This window comes from Aquarana catesbeiana, linkage group LG03 (genome assembly GCF_042186555.1).
Source record: "Aquarana catesbeiana isolate 2022-GZ linkage group LG03, ASM4218655v1, whole genome shotgun sequence".
Classification (NCBI taxonomy): domain Eukaryota; kingdom Metazoa; phylum Chordata; class Amphibia; order Anura; family Ranidae; genus Aquarana; species Aquarana catesbeiana.
Genome location: NC_133326.1, coordinates 385,098,113 through 385,119,571, shown reverse-complemented (window position 1 = coordinate 385,119,571; position 21,459 = coordinate 385,098,113). Strand labels below are relative to the sequence as shown.

The following is a 21,459-nucleotide window of genomic DNA, read 5'->3' as shown; positions in this document are numbered from 1 at the left end:
TCCAAATATTCCGGGATTTAAGGAGAAAAAAACCCATGGGATTCAAGTGCTTATGCCAGATGGTTTATCGTGACAATTGGTCAACCAGTTTATTTACAGAATGAGCCCTGCTTGAAATCAACAGTACAAGATGTCCCTACAGTTACTAACACAGGAATCTAACATCCAGGTGGATGCTTCTTCCCACTAAAAATCCCAGATATCCACATTGAAACCAGAAATCCAATAAGTTATTGGAGTGTACAAACCATTTCACACATTCTAAATCATATAAAATAAAATACTTTCCAACACAATGAAAATGTAGTCATTAAAATACATTCATTGTACATTCATCAGTTTGAAGCAGTCACCCCCTGCTGATTATGTTCCTCATGGTTGACTGTGTGGATCTGCTTTTTTCCAGGTGCAAGAGGAACATGATGGTCATTACTGAACTGATCATGGAAGTATAACTACTGATAGCTTAGCCCTAGCAGCTTTTCATTTATATTGTCAAGACAGCCAAATAATAGGTCCAAATCTTGACTATTCTATGGGACTTATGAAAACAATCCAAACCATGAACCTTCTGGAGAGTTTGAGGCACTGTCAATAGTGTTGGTTTCTTATAATTTTTGTTGGATAACAGTCAACAGAAAGCTGTGCAGATCCATTGAGAAATTCATAAAATAAACAATCCCATACATGTAGGAAGGAAGACTGCTTGGAGTCTTATAATGCAGTGTTTGAAAGGACTTTCATATTTCCGTTTTGCTTCTTTGAAACAGGAATTCCTCTTTTGTACTTAAACCTAAAAAAAAAAAAACATAGTTTGTGGATAAACATGATGCTGCACCTTTTTGCAATCTTCCACATAGTATTTATTGCCTAGCCTATAAAGTTTCACTGAATTAGCATTTTGCTTTTAGTCATGAAGGAACAGCAGGATCAGTTGTTTCTACAAAATGATCAAGAGTTACAACCAACTAGGATTTGTACCATCAAAAAAGTGTGGCCATATGCTGAATGGTAGAACTGTAGAACACAATGTGGGTCTTATCCTGCTCAAGCACGGCAGTACTATGACATACCGGTATGTGTGTATGTTTATATATCTTTAAACACCTGTAAGATTACAAACCCTGGTGCTGGTTTCCAACTTATAACCAAGAGCAATGAAAGACTGCTGGAGAAAAGAAGAACTGTATCTTTCATTGTTCTTATAGAGATCACCGCGCCGATTCGAGCAGAAGTTTGCCCCCCTCCTTCCACTGCAGCCTTCTGAGACACATCACAAGTCACAGAAGATTGCGAGACCATTCAAAAGTGCAGCGCGGCCTGTGCATATGCAGTGGAAAACCCTTGCGGCTTCACTGACGATTTCTACTAATTAAGATGCTGATGTCTTGACCTGGAGTCAACTGAAGAATCGGTTTGGGTGAGGACTGCGCTGGATCCTTGGACAATTAAGTGTCCTTACATTAAGTAAGCAGCTACAGTATTTTTAGCTGCTGACTTAATTTTTTGGGGGGGGGGGGTTGGGGGGGCTGAATTGTCCCATACACGCTACTTAGTGTGGATGGACAAATTTCTGCTGAGACTATTTATTCCCTGCTAGCGGTCAAAAACCCGAACAACAGCTGCATCTGAAAGGATGTAGGTGCTGTTATTTTCTACCTGGCTCCTTCGATTTTTCAATTGAGGGATCTCTTGAGTTGGCAACCAACAGGGCCACCCAACAGGGCCACCCACTAAACAAATCTTGGCCAGTTCAGCCAGTTAGGAACCGTCTGAAATGTGACGGTTATGTGACTGGTTGACTGGTTGAATTTCGATCCATCTATGGCCAGCTAAAAGCGGGCCATAGATGGATCGAAATTCAACCAGTTCAGCATGAACTGGCCAAATTTCGACCCATATGTAGACATCCCTGTTTGACAGTAGATCAACTTTTGCCAGACAGGAATTTCGGAAAACTTGTGTCGATCAGTGGCTGCAGTCAATCTGCTGCACCCACTGATCAGTGTATTATGACACCAGAGAGTCCCACTGTCAGAATACAATGTATCAGTGGGGGAGATTCCTTTGTCCAGGTTGCTTTTGTGGATGGAGGAATTGGAAAACTTTTTTTCATTCAGTCCACTGGCTGATCGAAGAAAAATGACCCATCTGTGGCCAGCTTCAGGAAAGCAGCCCTCGCTATCAGACTGTGGGGGTTGCGCAGACCTGAAGTACAAGTGGTCAGAGGTGGGGGCGTAAAGTATGATCATAATCCAAAGAAAGGAGGGCTAGAGGTAAAGCAAAGGGAGAGTCTATACCTCATAGGGCACTGCAGATAGCATTAGTGGGTAGAGATTATACAGTACTGATAACTGATAAAATCCTAATAGGTCTACTTGAATATACTTAGAAAGAAATACACCTGCAAATTATAAAAATAACTTTGTTGCCCTGTCTAAGAAATAACATTTTTCATAAATATTGGTTTGTCAACTATATTGGAGTAATTGTTCAGACTAGAGATCATTAATTTGGAGCCCTTTCACACTGCCAGCGCCCGGGTGTTGTTTTTGCGGCGCTTTTAACCCCCCGCTAGCGGCCCAATAAAGGGTTAAAAGTGTAGGCAAAGCGTCACTGCCGAGGCGCTTCGGCGGCGCTGCCCATTGATTTCAATGGGCATGGGTGGTGTATACTCAAAGAAGCTGCTTGCAGTACTTTTTTTTACGTCCTGCCAGCGCAGTGCCCCAGTGTGAAAGCACTCGGGCTTTCACACTGGGATTACAGGTGAGGCTTTTTCAGGCGCTATTTTTAGCGTCTGTAAAGCACCTGAAAAGCGCCTGAAAAACGCCTCCAGTGTGAAAGGGGTCTTTACCACAATCATGTGATTATAAAATATAGGGAAATATATATCTAACAGATAAAAACATTGCAGTGCACATAGATTATAAGTAAGATTGAATGAAGAGCAGGAAAATTTTAACTGTGTAGTCACATATTTCATTTTGTTAATTTAGAAAATGGTCTATGAGGTTCAAAATGCTTTTGAACATATGCAATTCCATTGTATTTTGCTATCAACTACACAGAGAGCACAGGTCTTGGGGCTAAATGTGCGCAGTCATACAAATACACAGACATACCCTTTCACTCTGAGCATCTCTTCAATAGTATCCGGCAAAGGCATGCCATTTGTCTCTGGGAGGAAGAGGGAAAAAATCCCCACAAGAACGGTTAGACTGCCCATCAGAACAAAAGGAAGATGTCTATCATAGGCACCTAAGAAAGTAAAGAAAAGAAATCAAGGTCAGACATGTCACGTCACAATCCCATATAACTACTTTTAGCCAGGCTTGTCACTTTTATAATTTGACTGAAAGAGACTCCAACTGTTCTAGATTCCATAAATCCACAATTTCAAACAGCTAAGTATTTCACAAATGTCATCTTGCACCTTTATGCTATATACAGTATACTAAAAAGTGACCCAAGGTGAAATAGCACATGGAGACACGTAACAATGTGTTTCTGTTATAAAATGGGGAAACATTTCCCCCAATAGTTTGCATTCACACTTTGCTCACACCAGCACCACAGATGTCAGAGATCAGTGTGATCACTCACATCTAATTATATACTGTACAGTAAAACCTTGGATTGCAAAGCACAATTGGTTTAAGAAACATACTTGCGATCCAAAGCACGCAAATTTCCCCATAAGAAATAATGGTAACTCAGATGATTTGTTCCACAACCATCTACTCATAAGTCCTTCAGTTTATAGTTGATATAAAAAGATTATAGCAATGTGATGGGTTGCTTAACCATAAAATGTCCATCCACAAATTAAAGCCTCCACAAGGGGTTAGAAGCAAAATCCAGCACGAGCTACGCAGTATAAAAGAGAAGAGAGGCACCTTGAAGTGTAGCAATATTGTTACATTTAACCAAGGTACGACATTTAGCAACTCACATGGTTGATGGTTAAAAGAGACACATGGCATCCCCGGCACCGCCGGCTCTCACCGCTGTCAGTCTGCAATCGTGACCGGGAAGACTACCCTGCAGTAGAGCGATCTGAAAGCGAGGCTTGAACCGCTCGTGAAGCGCAGCATGGAAGGGAGGTCGATTGTGGTGCGGAGGACGGTCTATGTGGACAGCTTTACCCCGGATGCCTGCATACTTAGATGTGCCTGTTTTAATCATCAACCATGTGAGTTGCTAAATGTTGTACCTTCATTAAATGTCACCATATTGCTACAATTAGAAGCGCCTCTCTTCTCTTTTATACTCAGTTGTGACATGATGCTACTTGTATATCAAGACATTGCTTGTATATCAAATCAAAATTTATTCAAAAATTTTACTTGTCTTGCAAAGTGCTCTCAAACCAAGTTACTCTCAAACTGTATTTGTTTCCTGCAATCAGCATAGTCAGGAGTAGGGGGCAAACTGTCCAACCATGCTGCTTAGCATTCACTGGATAGATCAGAATGGGACCAAGTACTACAAGCGTTTGGCTTCCTTGGGGATTTGATGAAGATTTTATAAATGTTGTGATACTTCTTTAAAACAGCAAAGTAAATTTGTAATTTTTTTTTTAACTATGGAGGTGCAGGCCATTGCAAATTACTTTGTCTAATGCCTACTGTTTGAATTAACGTGAATACAGTACGTGTAAGGAGATCCAGAACTAAAATTGGGTTAAAAGACAGCCTGGCTTTTAATACAACATCAATAAATTAATTTGGACTTTTATTTTTTGGTCTGGCTCTCCTTCCATTAATGTACATCTTTTCCTGGTAACCTGCTGGAGTACCCAAGGTAGGGTAGCCTTGCCTGTTGTAAGCAGCCTAACCTAAGCCAGTGGGCTCCTCAAATGTTTCTTATCATCTTCACTATCTTGTTTAAACTCGTATCATAATCCCAGCACTTCTTGGATGCCCTTTTTTTTTTTGCATTGGCGTTTACGGTTTGAATTTATTGCACGGTTACATACACAGATTCACAGCTGGTTAGGTGAATAAAAACAAAATGTCAAGTTAGAACCTAAAAGTATTTATTGGAACAAATCTTACCAAGGTAAACAAAATAAGGGGATAGAATGCTGCCCAATCTGGATGCCATAGAACTGGCCCCAATTCCCATGTTCCTTACTACTGTTGGGTAGAGCTCAGCAGTATAAACGTATACCATGGAGAAGGCTGCTGTTATACCAAATTTCCCAAGCATGACCAGTACAATGGACAAGATGTTCAACTCTGCAATGAAACATACAACGGTTATTCTCTATACTGAAAGAAAAGTTACTACGATCTCACAATCTTCCTTGTGTGCACTAAAATCCAAGTTCTGTTTGGTTAGTATGAACAAGATAGACACTTTCCAGCAATTGACATTCATCAGGCCCACAATTATTATTAATATTATACAGGATTTATATGGTGCCAACAGTTTGCACAGCTCTTTACAATACAAAAGGAGACAGTACAGTTACAATACAATAAAATACAAGAGGGTTAAGAAGGCCCTGCTTAGAAGAGCTTACAATCTAATAGTACTTACATTTATTCCACAAAATATTCCTCAAAAGAGAAAAACTGCTTGAAGCAATATTAGGTCTCATGCACACTGGATGCTTTTACAGCTGCTGTTTTTGGCTTCAGGCGTTTTTTTTCTGCAGCCAATAAACTCCCCAGCATGTTATCCTATGTGTCCATACACACAGAATTTCATCAGTGTTTTTTGGCCTGAAAAAACCCAGAACTAGTGGGTTTGAAGAGGTGTTTTTCAGCTGTAACAATGCTCTAATTATGAAAAACACAATTCTGCATTAATGAGCGTTTTTGAGGAGTATCGTTTATAGCTATAGCTTTTGTGGGGGTATAGATTTGCTAAAAAAACAAACGCAAAAAAAAATGCTGAAAAACAGTACATGACATGGTAAAACTCGCATTTTTAATGCAGCATTCTACAGCTAAAGCTACTGCCATTTTTATAACGTTCATTGTACATGAGGCCTAAAGGTTACAAAATCAGAACAAAATATAGAAATCCAATTAACAGAGCTGTTTCTTTAATCAATTCAGGCTCAGAATATGAAAAAAAACACAAATTTGCAGCTACCTTCAGTGCTGGTTCACACTACAACAACTTGGGATCCGACTTGTCAGATCTCAAGTTGCCCCAAGTCGCGGGACATAAGAAATTCCATTGAAGTGAATGAGAGCTGTCTTAATGTACACTACTGAAGTTGCTCCGACTTCTGAAAAGGTTCCTGTACTACTTCAAGACGACTTCTAGGCAACTTGTACCCATAGATTTCAATGGAAGTTGCCTCTAAGTCGACCATAAGGCTCAAGGCTCTCATGGAGAGTCTCACAGAGGGATGCCTTTTGGATCTGAACATCCGAGCATTAAACCTTAGAAAGAGGAACTTGTTTGCTGGAAGAAAAAATTTAGCCTGGATCATGGCTAGGAAGAGGCCCAAGTATCCATACAAGGAAAAGACTGGAGGGCAGCCTTTTGGAGGTTGATTACTCAATGGAAAGCATGAAGAATCTGAATAGTTCATTGGACATGTACAGACAGTTTTGAGGGAGATGAATCCTTCAAAAGATGGCTGTCTAGCTAAACTGTAGCTGGGATAGTGACTGCAAACCTACATTTTTTTTTTAAATAACAAACATGTCACACTAACCTGCTCTTTGCAATGGTTTTGCACAGAGCAGAGCTCTGATCCTTCTATTCTCTGGTCCCTTGCCAGTGCTCCTGGCTCCTCCCCCCTGCCAAGTGCCCCAATAGCAAATCACTTGCTATGGAGGCACTCATGCGGGCTCGCTCCTCAGCCGCTCTCTGTATGTCCATTGTGTCCCGTGGTTGTAAAGATAGAACGGAGCGCGCATTGCTCCATCCAGTGGATTACATCAGTGTTCAGTCCCTCAGCCTTAACCCTTAGCACAGTGAACCAGCAGTGGTGGGTGATTTAAAAAAGGTGCTCAATGGTGTAACAAAGAGGTAACTGCGCTTTAGTTTAACCAGCCTTATGCCGCGTACACACGGTCGGATTTTCCTGAGGGGAAATGTTCGATGGGAGCATGTTGTCGGAAATTCTGACCGTGTGTAGGCTCCATCTGACATTTTCCGTCGGAATTTCCAACAAACAAAATTTGAGATCTGGATCTCAAATTTTCCGGCAAAATCAGTTGTCGGTAATTCCGATCGTGTGTACACAATTCCACGCATGCTTGGAATGAAGCAGAAGAGCCGCACTGGCTATTGAACTTAATTTTTCTCGGCTCGTCATACGTGTTGTACGTCACCGCGTTTTTGACGGTCGGAATTTCCAACAAGATTTGTGTGACCGTGTGTATGCAAGACAAGTTATAGCCAACATCCGTCGGAAAAAAAACATGGATTTTGTTGTCGGAATGTGCGATCGTGTGCATGCGGCATTACTTGCAAAGTGAGTCTTCAAAGATAGACAGGAAAGTCACACCTAGGGCTGTGCCACAGCTCTGAAGCTGGAAAGGACTCTGCAGACAACACAGTACATTCTGTCCAGTTCGGCAGTGTCAGGGTAAAGCTAGTACTGAGGAAAAACCAATCCCGAGAGATGCAATATACCCAAGCAACTGTGTATTGAGGAATCTTGATGTCTTAAAGTCCCAAGGAATACATTTTCATGAAGAAAAACACATTTTGCAAGAAGAGATTGTTAGATTTTTCTCAAGAGAGCCGAGGAAAAAGAGTACATCTTCATAGGGACACTAGGAAAAAAAATGAGGCATGCTGGGTAGAGGAGAGGTTATATGGTGGCTAGCTTACAATTTTGTATTATTACCAATGTCCAAACCTCCTTTAGGCTGCAGTATTTAAAGGGGTTGTAAACCCTGGTGTTTTTTCACCTTAATGCATCCTATGCATTAAGGTGAAAAAACACCTGGCAGTGACCGCCCCCCAGCCCCCCCTTTTACTTACAAAAAACAACAAGTGGAGGTGCAAGACTTAAAACCATAAATAACCCAATGGCAGTAGATCTATAATAAATGCACAGTCTGTACAAGTCTATGTGCAAGGTGGTAGTAAGGGGTTAAAAGTCCAGAGCAAGCAGGGCTGCCATCATATTGGAACAGATATTGGAACAGAAACCGAGTTCCAGGAAGCTGCAGAGAAAAACAAGGAGAGAGGCGCCTCTGGGTGCAGGTGTTTAAAACAAGCTTTAATAAACATATAGTAGTCAACTCACATTTAGACAGAATGCTATTTTCCGTTATTCCAGTCACACTATCCCTGTCACTTAAAACCTGCCCCCCCCCCTCCAAAACCCCCAATATAACCCCCCTCCCCATATATCCACTTTGATAACACGTGAGGGTGTGTGTATAGGCATGTGTGCATATACATTCTGTGTTTTTTCCAGGTATGTATTCCCTTTAGTGTATTTGATCTGACCTATAGTCCCCGCCCCCACATGGGTATGTATATGCGTATATATGTGTATACGTGTATACTTGCGTGTGTATATTTTTTTTCTAGTATATATTATATATTTTTTTTCCTATATTTTTTCTAATAAAATATTTTTCTATTAATCGTCATAACAGTTATAATCAATTTTTCTTTTGATAGTTGATATATTTTATTATATATATATATATATATATATATATATATATATATATATATATATATATATATATTAATATGTATTTGTATATATATTAACCACTGATACCTTCATTAAGTCTCACTTATTAGGTAATTATATATATTTTTTATTATATTCTTTTTTAGCCAATCAACCAATCAATGATTTTTGAACATATTTATTATCAATATCCACCAACTTCCCCTACATTATTCATTTTGATCCCCCACTCTTAAATTAACGTTTTCTAATCCATGTTTCCGTCCACTCTTTTGGCTTTACAGATACCTCTTCCCCTCCCCCTTATATAATATGCTTAATTACGATCCTTAGTGCCTTGTCCTACTACATGTCTTATCATTAATATTGTCCATATTTTTATTTTAGCTATAATTTCTTGCCTATTTATATTAATTCCTGTCTCTTAATAAATCCCAAATTGCACTCCGCCCATAGAAACTAGTTTTATATTTCAACCCCTTGCCCCCTCCCCCCGTTCCGGTCACCCTCTTTATATATGGCTCTGTATGGTGTTATCACTATGTCTGTTGAAAAAGGAGTGCGGCTTGCCACTACATCGCAGCGCGCATGCTCATGAAACGTATCCACTTCTGGCGACTACATCCCCTGCAGCCAGATGTACCTTGCGCCTCATGCCTCGTCCTGAGTTTGTCTTCCGGAGATGGCCTCTCCATCCAACGGCAGACATCTCATCGACTAGATAGTCTTGGCGGAGGAAAGGAGGACTCAGGATTTAGGATTGTCACCTTGACATTACAGTCATGATGCCATAATGCCTATCACATTCTGTCTAAATGTGAGTTGACAACTATATGTTTATTAAAGCTTGCTTTAAACATCTGCACCCAGAGGCACCTCTCTCCTTGTTTTTCCCCCGTTTTACTTACCTGAGCCCTGGAATTTCACCCGGCGGGGACACGCTGTCCCTCTGCCCGGGGTTCTCGGCTCTTGATTGAATAGATTGATAGCAGCTCAGCCATTGGCTCCCGCTGCTGTCAATCAAATCCAATGACACGGGCGCCGGAGGCGGGGCAGAGTCATACATTTGAAGGCTACGGATGCCAAATGATGGACTCTGGAGCGCGCCCACAAGGTAACCCTGGGGAGAGCACTTCTCCTAGGGTGTTATCTGATGTGGGGAGGAGCCGCGAGAGCCACCGAGGGACCCCAGAAGAACTAACTAAGCTTAAAATGGCTCCTACCCACCTAACTCCTATACAAACTACCCTTTGAAAGGAAGCTGCTTATACTTACCTATTCTCAGAGCATTCAAGGGAGAGGAGAGTGTACCGGCAACAGATGAACTGCCTGGGCGGTAACATCACCCATAGGCTTACTATGGGGTATTCATTAGTTGTCCCTCCTCAACCCTGAAGCCAGCTGCTGGGGGGCGATCACGTGACTGGATCACAGTGCACTGAGAATAGGCAAGTATAAGCATCTTCCTTCTACAAGGTAGTTAGTATTGTTGTTAGAAGGTGGGAGCCCTTTTAAGCTTAGTTTGTTCTAGCCTCAAAGCACACCACAAAGCTCCTAGTTCACTCCCTGGTCATCTCCTGCCTCGACTACTGCAACTCACTCCTCACAGGATTGCCTTTACATAGGCTATCCTCCCTTCAGTCCATCATGAATGCTGCTGCCATACTTATCCACCTTACCAACCGGTCAGTGTCTGCTACCCCTCTCTGCCAATCCCCCCACTGGCTTCCACTCAACCAACAAATTAAATTCAAAATACTAACAACTTGCAAAGCCATCCACAACTCTGCCCCCAACTACATCACTTACCTAGTCTCAAAATACCAACCAAATCGATCTCTACTTTCCTCTCAAGACCTCCTGCTCTCTAGTTCTCTTGTCACCTCCAGGATTTTTCCCAAGCCTCTCCCATCCTCTGGAACTCCCTACCTCAATCTGTCTGACTATATCCTACTCTATTTGCTTTTAGATGATCCATGAAAACCCTTCTCTTCAGAGAAGCCTATTCTGCCCCTACCTAACAACTGTACTTTTATTTTCTCCGTCAGATCATCCCCACGGTTATCACCTTTTGCATAACTTGATTCCACCTGTATAGAATTGTATTGTAACTGTACTGTCTGCCCTCATGTTGTAATAATAATATACAGTGGGGACGGAAAGTATTCAGACCCCCTTATATTTTCTCACTCTTTGTTATATTGCAGCCATTTGCTAAAATCATTTAAGTTCATTTTTTTCCCTCATTAATATACACACAGCACCCCATATTGACAGAAAAACACAGAATTGTTGACATTTTTGCAGATTTATTAAAAAAGAAAAAACTGAAATATCACATGGTCCTAAGTATTCAGACCCTTTGTTCAGTATTTAGTAGAAGCACCCTTTTGATCTAATACAGCCATGAGTCTTTTTGGGAAAGATGCAACAAGTTTTTCACACCTGGATTTGGGGATCCTCTGCCATTCCTCCTTGCAGATCCTCTCCAGTTCTGTCACGTTGGATGGTAAACGTTGTTGGACAGCCATTTTTAGGTCTCTCCAGAGATACTCAATTGGGTTTAAGTCAGGGCTCTGGCTGGGCCATTCAAGAACAGTCACAGAGTTGTTATGAAGCCACTCCTCCGTTATTTTAGCTGTGTGCTTAGGGTCATTGTCTTGTTGGAAGGTAAACCTTCGGCCCAGTCTGAGGTCCTGAGCACTCTGGAGAAGGTTTTCGTCCAGGATATCCCTGCACTTGGCCGCATTCATCTTTCCCTCGATTGCAACCAGTCGTCCTGTCCCTGCAGATGAAAAGCACCCCCACAGCATGATGCTGCCACCACCATGCTTCACTGTTGGGACTGTATTGGACAGGTGATGAGCAGTGCCTGGTTTTCTCCACACATACCGCTTAGAATTAAGGCCAAAAAGTTCTATCTTGGTCTCATCACACCAGAGAATCTTATTTCTCACCATCTTGGAGTGCTTCAGGTATTTTTTAGCAAACTCCATGCGGGCTTTCATGTGTCTTGCACCGAGGAGAGGCCTCCGTCGGGCCACTCTGTCATAAAGCCCCGACTGGTGGAGGGCTGCAGTGATGGTTGACTTTCTACAACTTTCTTCCATCTCCCGACTGCATCTCTGGACCTCTGCCACAGTGATCTTTGGGTTCTTCTTTACCTCTCTCACCAAGGCACTTCTCCCCCGATAGCTCAGTTTGGCCAGACGGACAGCTCTAGGAAGGGTTCTGGTCGTCCCAAACGTCTTCCATTTAAGGATTATGGAGGCCACTGTTCTCTTAGGAACCTTAAGTGCAGCAGAAATTTTTTTGTAACCTTGGCCAGATCTGTGCCTTGCCACAATTCTATCTCTTAGCTCTTCAGGCAGTTCCTTTGACCTCATGATTCTCATTTGCTCTGACATGCACTGTGAGCTGTAAGGTCTTATATAGACAGGTGTGTGGCTTTCCTAATCAAGTCCAATCAGTATAATTAAACACAGCTGGACTCAAATGAAGGTGTAAAACCATCTCAAGGATGATCAGAAGAAATGGACAGCACCTGAGTTAAATATATGAGTGTCACAGCAAAGGGTCTGAATACTTAGGACCATGTGATATTTCAGTTTTTCTTTTTTAATAAATCTGCTAAAATGTCAATTCTGTGTTTTTCTGTCAATATGGGGTGCTGTGTGTACATTAATGAGGAAAAAAATGAACTTAAATGATTTTAGCAAATGGCTGCAATATAACAAAGAGTGAAAAATTTAAGGGGGTCTGAATACTTTCCGTCCCCACTGTATATCCTGTATAATAATAGCCTGGACTTCCACTCTAAGTTTCTTTCCAGGGTAGGCCCCAGAACAACCTCGCATGCTTTATTATGCAAGACCAAACAGACCCTGTGTAATCACACTGTGGTCCACTGTCCTTGTCTCCTTGTTGGTTAATGTGGCCATCTATCATAGTCACTGATTAAAGTGCTCACTGTAAGACTTATAGATGAGCCAATTCTTGAAACGGCATGGAGGTAAGACAGATGAAAACATCACCTGGCCATATTAGCCTTGAGTTTTCATTTAACCTAAAGAGGTCTTCTAGAAATCTGCCTTAAACAGGGCTTCAATGCTGCAGAACCATTACTGATTTAAAAAAAGTAATTCATTGTTGCATTTAAAAAAAAGATTACAATATTGGCAAATGTAAAATGTAAATACTAAGCACATCTCACCTTGAGGCACAAGCTGGATTAAAAGAAGAACCACACCCCCAAGAAACAGTGTGCTTGATGTGGAGTATCTGCGAGAGAAGCTTCGGAGCAGCACCCATGCTATGACATATGCAGGGACTTCAATGATAGCAGACAGGAAACAATTTAAGTAAGGGTCACCATGCAAATTGGGAGTATTTAGTGATAATCCAAAGTATCCTACAGATATAATCATCCTGTAAAAGATATATTTTGAAAGGCGAAGTTAAACATCTTCGGTAACTCAATGCAAATTAAAGCCCAACTCTCACCAACCTTTTTTTTTTTTTTTTTAAATGGATAGACTTTGAAAAATGAAATGACTGTCAACTTTCTATTGCTGTCCTTGACCCTTTGAGGGGAATTTGTCATACCTATCCCTTACAGTCTGTAACGTCAGGACAAGAACTGAGGTGAGTGGTCCTTGCAGGAAGCCATAAAATGTTATAATCATCTGACATAGGTTTCAACGCTTCCCCAAAAAAGAAAAAAAAATACAAAATTACAAACTCACACAACATATGTATAATTTAGAGGTGTAGTGCAGTGTAAATAGTAGAGCTGCACGATTCTGGCTAAAATGAGAATCACGATTTTTTTGCTTAGAAGATAGATCACGATTCTCTCACTATTCTCGCGGCATAACATCTTTCACATTGAAACAAAAAAAATTGGGCTAACTTTACTTTTTTTTTTTTTATTCATTGAAGTGTATATTTCCAAAAAAATTGCATTTGAAAGACCACTGGGCAAATACAGTGTGACATAAAATATTGCAGCAATTGCCATTTTATTCCCTATGGTCTCTGCTAAAATATATATAATGTAATTTTCTAGCAAAAAATATTGATTTTTAACTTAACAGGTGTCAGAAAAAGATTTGGACTTTAAGTGGTTAAACTTCCTGCATTTTACACACAGAAGTTTGACCTAAATAAGAAGTTAGTTACAAGGTTTCATGTTGTTAAAAACTTGGCAGACCGCCCGGATTTTTTCTTTACACACACAGAAGTTGTAAGATCTAAGATGTAGTGCCGGTTCACACAGGGGCGGCACGACTTGCAGGTCGCCTCAGCGAGGCGACCTGCAAACGACTTCCGAGGCGACTTGCAAAACGACTTCTGTATAGAAGTCTATGCAAGTCGCCCCAAGTCGCCCCCAAAGTAGTACAGGAACCTTTTTCTAAGTCGGAGCGACTTGCGTCGCTCCTATTAGAACGGTTCCGTAGCACAGAACGGGAGGCGACTTGTCAGGCGACTAGGTCGCCTGACAAGTCGCCCCTATGTGAACCGAGCCTTAAGAAGGAAGCATTAGTTACAATGTTTCCTGTTAACTTGGCAGACTTCCCCAATATTTTCTTTTGACAGCTGAGAAAGCAGATTGTCTCTCCACTTGTTATATGAAAGAATCGGCAAACTCTACATTGGAGATCGTCAGGGAGGTTGAATCGAGATCACGATTTTTTAACATTTAGTTGTGCAGCTGTAGTAAATAGTAGGGTTGTCCCGATACCGATACTAGTATCGGTATCGGCACCGATACCGAGCATTTGCCCAAGTACTTGTACTCGGGCAAATGCTCCCGATGCTTCCCCCGATACCTAGAGGACAGCTGTGATCGGCGCGTGGGGAGTTACAAGATTCTCACCCAGTGGCTTTCACCAGCTTTAGTGACATACAGCGGTGATCGCTCACAGCTGACTGTCACTGCATCCTCCTCCGTGCCCCCTCCGTTCCTCTGTGCCTCTCCGCTGTCCCCTGCATTCTTCTCTCCTTATCTGTCCCCCTCCGTTCTCCCCCTCCGTTCCTCTTTCCTTATCTGTACCCTCCGTTCCTCTCTCCTTATCTGTCCCCTGAGTTCCTCTCTCCTTATCTGTCCCCTGAGTTCTCCCCCTCAGTTCCTCCGTCCTCCTCCTCCTTCCTTTGTGTATGGATAGAGTCAGCTGACTCTGTCCATTCACATAACTGAAACATTGTAATCTCCTGTGATTACGATGTGTCAGTTTATGAATGGAGAGAAGCCGCTGTCTTCTCTCCATTCATTCTCAGTGCAGCTGACGCTGCAGAGAAAGGGACTGGGGAATCTCTATCCTCTGTCTCTTTCTCTGTCTCAAGGGGGAGATATCAGAGGTCTGTTAAGACCCCTGATATCTCACCAAAGCCTCCCAAAAGGGCTGATTAAAAAAAAAACAAAAAAAAAAACAAAAAATATTATTGTAAAAAATAAAAATTGTAAAAAAAAAACAAAAAAACACACACACACATACAACGTTCACCCCCCCCCCCCCCCAAAAAAAAAAAATAGCAAAAAAAAAACTGTCACGTGACATTAAAAAAAAAAGAAGTACTTGAAAAAAAGAATCGGTACTTGTACTCGGTCCTAAAAAAGTGGTATCGGGACAACCCTAGTAAATAGCATTCTGAAAAAGAGCAATGTAGAAATGTAACAGCTTGCCAATAAAAAAGACATTTAGGTGAATACAGAATACTTTAAGTGGGCTTCTTAATACCAGTAATACTGGGCATACATGGTCAGATTTGTGGTCGAATGCTCATAGAAAGATCAATGGTCCCCCATTCGGTGTGTTCCACTGAGAGTGCAGGTCAGGCTAGGAGTCTGCCCTGACTCCATGTAATCCACAGAACAAATAGAGAAAAATCTCACCCACCGCACACCATACAAGCCCAGCATGTAATAAGTTATAGCAGCCTTAGCCCAACTCTACCAAGGGCCATGCCCCCAACATGTTTTGCCCCATTCATGGGGCTTAGTCATGGAGTGTCTTTAAATGCCCTTGAAATTTCATCCAGATCTGCTATTTGAATGGAGTCCCAGATTAAAGTGATACTAAAGTCTACATTTTTTTCCTTTGCAAATAACAAACATGTTATACTTACCTGTTCTGTAAAATGGTTTTGCAGAGAGCAGCCTGGATCCTCCTTCTCAAGTCCCTCTTTGGTGCTCCTTGTCCCTCCCTCCTGTCAAGTGCTCCCACAGCAAGCAGCTTGCTATGGGGGCACCTGAGCCGAGGCTCTGTGTGTCCATTCAGACATGGAGCCCTGCGGTTTGGTCCTGCCCCCTCTCTCTCCTGATTGGCTAACTGACTTTGAGGCCGGGTTCACACCTATGCGAATTAGATGCGGGTTTCTTCGCATCCAATTCGCATAGCAGGAGAAGGTGACTGGCTCCCTATGGAGCCGGTTCACATATCTCCGCTGCGGCTGCGGAGCGCACTGCACAGAAATGCTGTGCGTCTTTGGCTCCGTTTCAGGGCCGAATTCAGCCATAGAATCGTCCCTGAAACGGGGAACAGGGACGTACAGCGCTCCTGTGCGATCCGCAGCAGGTTACAGTGTGAACCCGGCCTCATTCACAGTAGCGAGCGCCAACGGCGCTGCTGCTGTGTCTCGGCCAATCGGGAGGGAGAGTCCAGGGCAGCCGAGGCACTCATGCACATCGTTGGATAGAGATGGGGCTCAGGTAAGTATTAGGGGTTGAGGAGGGCTGGTGCACACAGAAGTTTTTTTTTATCTTAATGCATAGAATGCATTAGGTTAAAAAAAAAAAAACCTTCTGATTTTACAACCCCTTTAACCTCCTCGCGTCCACGCTATAGCCAAATGACAGCTACATCGCGGACCTACATTGCCAGGACGCCGTCATACAACGTCCTCCCCTTTGCGCGCCTGTGCGTGGCGCGCTCTGTGATCACCGAGTCAATGAGACTCAGCTGATCACAGATCGGAATAAGGAGCCGGTCCCGGACCCTTACCACATGATCAGCTGTCAGCCAATGATCACGTGATGTAAACAGAAGATTGGTAATCTTTTTTTTTTTTTCCCCTCACGCTGATAGCGTGAGGAGAAAAAAAAGCTGATCACAGGCTTCTGTGAAAGCGACATTGGTCCCGAAGAGGAAGAGCCACAGCCACCTCATCTGTGCCCACCAGTGCCGCCTGCCAGTGCCATCAATCAGTACCCACCAGTGCATATAAGTTTCACCTATAAATGCCCACCAGTGCCTCATCATCAGTGCCACCTAGCAGTGCCCATCGCTGCCACCCATCAGTGCCACCTATCAGTGCCGCTTTATCAGTGCCCATCAGTGCAGCCTCATCCGAGTACATCAATGAAGGAAAAAAATTACCGGTTTGCAAAATTTTATATATTTTTTTTTTCAAAGTTTTCAAAAATGTTCAAAATGTTTAAAATTCTCAGTCTTTTTTCGTTTTTCTAACAAATAAAAAACTCAGCAGTGATTCAATACCACCAAAAAAAAGCTCTATTTGTGGGGAAAAAAAAATGATAAAAATGTCATTAGGGTACAGTGTTGCATGACTGCGCAATTGTCAAAGTGTGACAGCGCTGAAAGCTGAAAATTGGTATGGGTAGGAAGTGTGTTTAAGTGCCCTGTAAGCAAGTGGTTAAGTAAACAGGTTTTAATACAATATGTGCGATTTTTCCCAAATGAAAACCACATTCAGTTAGAATTTCATGCCTTTGAGAATTTTTTTTTTCATGCTTCTACAAATGTTCTCATCAGTATATTTAGAGGGGTTGTAAAGGTTTGCGTTTTTTCACCTTAATGCATCATATGCATTAAGGTGAAAAAACATCCGACAATACCGGCCCCCCCCAGCCCCCCTGTTTTACTTACCTGAGCCCCTAAACCTGCTGCACTCGCCCCCGATGTCCTCTTCGCCACTCAGCCTGGCTGTTGATTGGCTAGAGTGGATGGATTGAAAGCAGTGCAGCCATTGGCTCGTGCTGCTGTCAATCACATCCAATTATGCGGCGCGCCGGGGGGCGGGGCCGAGTGATACAGTGAGCGGCTATAGCCGCCGACTGTATCACGGAAGCCTGCCCGCAAGAACTAAACACCATGTGAGAGAGCTCGCATGAAGGTGGTTAGTTCTTGCGGGGAGGAGCTGAGACAGCCGCCGAGGGACCCCAGAAGACCAGGTTCGGGGCCACTCTGTGCAAAACGAGCTGCACAGTGGAGGTAAGTATAACATGTTTGTTATTTTAAAAAAAAAAATTTTTTTTTCCTTTACAACCCCTTTAAAAACCAACCTCGTTTTGACCCCACTACCCATTAGAAATCTGAACCAGCCTAAGGTTTGGTGGTGCTGTTGTTGGATTGTTGGCTACTACTGCCAATAAAGTTATATTATAGGCAGTTTTTTTTTCACTTTATATAGTAGTTAAAGTGGTGTTCCGCCCTAACTTATACTTTTCAAATAAAAATACCCATATAATACACAAGCTTAATGAATTCTAGTAAAGTTAGTCTGTAAACTAAGGTCTGTTTTGTTAGTTTATAGCAGTAGTTTGTCATTTTATAAACTTACAGCAGGCCGTGGCCATCTTAAGTCTGGGCATTTGAAGCCAGACAGTATTTCTTCCTGGATCTCATCCTTGCAGATCTCACACATGCTCAGTGCAGCACAAGCAGTGTAATAGGTTTCAGGTCAGGTTTCCATAGCAACGGCAGTGTCAGAGGAAGTTGCCGCCCCTTCCCAGCAGGCATTGCAAACAGGAAATGATGCGATGGGCCGCGGCCAGGGAGGAGGAAGTGAAAAATGAATACAGCAGATATACAGTAAGTGCTGAGAAAAAAAAAAAATATCCAATTCGTTTACAGTGCACAGTTTAGTGAGAGATCCTGAAGAGTTGTAAAAGTGGGTGGAACTCCACTTTAATCACATTCAACTGAACTTGTTCTATAATGTTGAAAACCTTCAACAAAAAGAGTAACCAAATTGTAGAAGAAATTGAGCACAAATCAACTGCTTGCCACCCGCCCACAGTAGATTTACAGTGGGTCACCAGCTTGCTTCTGAGTTTGGAGCGCACATGCACGCATCCCCTGCTGTGATCGGACATAGCATGAGTTAGGCAGATAGAAAAGTAAAAGCACGCATTGTTAGGCACACCGTTAAACCCTTGATTGCCCCTAGATGTTAACCCCTTCCCAGCCAGTGTCATTAGTATAGTGTCAGTGTACAGTATTGTCACTGATCACTGTATTAGTGTTACTAGTGATGTCAGTGTCAGTTAGTGATCGTCCCAACCAGTGTCCGTTAGCGCCAGATTGTCCACCACCCTATCACAGTTCCACTATAAGTCGCTGATCACTATTACAGTATAGTGTCTATAGCTGTGTAAATTCCAGTATATAGACGATAGTTAGCTGATACTAACTTTTGCACAAACCAATTCCACCAATTAACCAACAATATATACTTATTGGGATTTTTTTTTACCAGACATACAGTAGAATACATTCTGACCTAAATTTATGAAGAAATTAGATTTTTTTATTTTATTGAGTATGTTTTATAACAGAAAGTAGACAATATTGTTATTTTCAAAATGTTCTGTTTTTTTCATTGATATAATAAAAATAAAAAAAACAACCGTGGTGATAAAATACCACCAAAAGAAATCTCTATTTGTGTGAAAAAAAATGATAAAAATTTAATTTGCGTACAGTGTTGTATGACCGCACAATTGGCAGTTACAGTAGCACAGTGCTGAATAGCAAGAAAATGCTATATATCAAGAAAATATATATATAAAAATACATATGTTAAAATTCATGGAAAGATTGTTCTACATCTACTTCACATCACAAGATGCTCATAATCTCCATATTTTCTAAATGTTCCTACAGTATCATTCAATTCAGCCGTCAACATTTCATTTTTTGACGCCAGTAATATGAAAGTCAGTACAGAATTTGGGTTCTTACTTTAGCATATCTTCAAGCTGCACTCCAGGCAATTAGCTAAATACTCAGTTGAAATACTGTGAATGGTCTGAACCCTCAAAAGAGTTGTAAATTCTGTTTAGTCTTTACAACTAGGAGGTGCAGGAACCACTTTCTTAACAGCATTGCCAAGTTGGTGACCTTATGATTTTTTCAGTGCAATTAAGCAAAAACAGCTTAGTCACTGACCTGCCCCAGTCTGCTGATTGGGCAATGAAAGTGCAGCAGCAAACATATGAAGTCATCACTTTGCTCACTTTTAACTCTTTTGCTAACATTTTTACAGTGTTAAATGTAGATTCTTAATCATTGCCTGCGAGTTTGCTACCCACCAGAGTAAAATTGATAGAAATGTCACAATACGGATATTCGTCGTTTTAATGAGGTCCAAGAAGGTGTAAGGCTTGTGAGACTGGTCCTTCACATCCTGCAGCTGGAAATAAAAAACAAGAACATGAAGAATGAAATGCAAGATATCTAGACTTTTAAGCAAGTCTATACACAGTGAGGGGAATTCAATATAGCTGCTGTCCCACTTTTCTGGTGTTAACGCATTGCGCCAAATTCATGATGCATTTGTGACACTTTTGGTTATGACAGTGACACCAAATTCAGATTTGAATGTGCCAAATGTAAAAGTGGAGCTAATTAAGACCAACTCTTGTTTGGCATTGAAAGAGTAAAACTGGCTCAGACAGATTTTGTGAAAAGGTCTTGCATGCATTATAAAAGTGGCGCAGAATGAGCTAAATTTAAGTATAAGTTCCAGACAGTTCTTGAATTTCGCATTCTTCGCCACTATTAGAATGCATGAAAGACACTTTCACAAAATCTACCTGTGCCAGTCTTTACGAATTCCAGAGAGTGTTTCTAACTGGTGACCTGCATAAAAATGATATAGCAGAACTGTGGCTCTGTGATCAAAAGAAATCACAGAAGGCACTCTGCCTTCATAACGTTTCTACGTTTCCTTCATGTTCATGTTGGTTTTCTCAAATGGTCCAAAAAACGGTAGTAGGTCAACTTGCTTCTACCCACTTTTGTGGGAAAAAGAATATAAGAAATAAAAAAATAATATAGCACATACAATTGTAACACAAGACACACTCCCTGGAATTCACAAAGAGTGGCGCAGGCAGATTTTGCCAAAGTGTCTCTCATGCATTCTAAAAGTGGTGCAGCGTGCCCCAAATTCATATACTGGTCCAGAACTTATACCTGAATTTGTATAATGCTGCACTAATTTTAGAATGCACGTTGAGACACTGACAAAATCAATCTGGTTTAGCCATTTTTTTTGTCTTTACGCCAAAAGAGAGTTGGTCTTGTTGTGGAAAATTTTATTTATGTATATTGTCAGATGCCCCCCAGTGTCTGTTTTGCTGCAATACTCTCATTTGAGGGTATTCGCACATACAGATGCTGGTGGAAGACCATTGGATGCGGAAACCTTCCCGTGGACACGGCGGATCTGTTTACCTTTTTAAGGATGTCTGTTTATGTCTCTCCAAGGAACTGGCCACTCCATGGCGACTGCATTTCAACTCCTAAGTAAACAAGTTTGCGTACCTTGGGAACCATAGTATAACCATACAATATTATGGCCCACTGGGCCATGGTATAGTACGGCTCGCATCACTGGTAGCAGTGGGAATGTGCACACGGCTGTGTTCAAAGCCATGTGCTTGCTGCATGGTTTTGCACACCACCGTCTGCACTCGTCACTACTGCTTTTATATTTGATTATATGCATGTGTGTCATTGGTTCTTTTGAATGAATACAAGTGTCTGATTGGCTGATTCTGAAGTCAGCAGCCTCTTTTGTTA

At 41.8% G+C, this 21,459-nt stretch overlaps 1 protein-coding gene across 2 annotated transcripts in view; it reads right to left on the bottom strand.

Moving 5' to 3' along the window:
• Positions 1–50: 50 nt before the first annotated feature.
• The window catches only part of LOC141132374 (organic cation/carnitine transporter 2-like), a 104,998-nt gene continuing 83,589 nt past the window's right edge, over positions 51–21,459 (bottom strand). For both annotated transcript variants that reach the window (XM_073620682.1, XM_073620681.1), the window contains 5 exons: positions 19,965–20,065; positions 12,843–13,057; positions 5,058–5,240; positions 3,123–3,258; positions 51–793 (listed from right to left, as the gene is read on the bottom strand). In XM_073620682.1, coding sequence (XP_073476783.1) covers positions 715–793; positions 3,123–3,258; positions 5,058–5,240; positions 12,843–13,057; positions 19,965–20,065 — 714 coding nt within the window. In that variant the 3' untranslated portion in view covers positions 51–714. The remainder of the gene's footprint in view (positions 794–3,122; positions 3,259–5,057; positions 5,241–12,842; positions 13,058–19,964; positions 20,066–21,459) is intronic.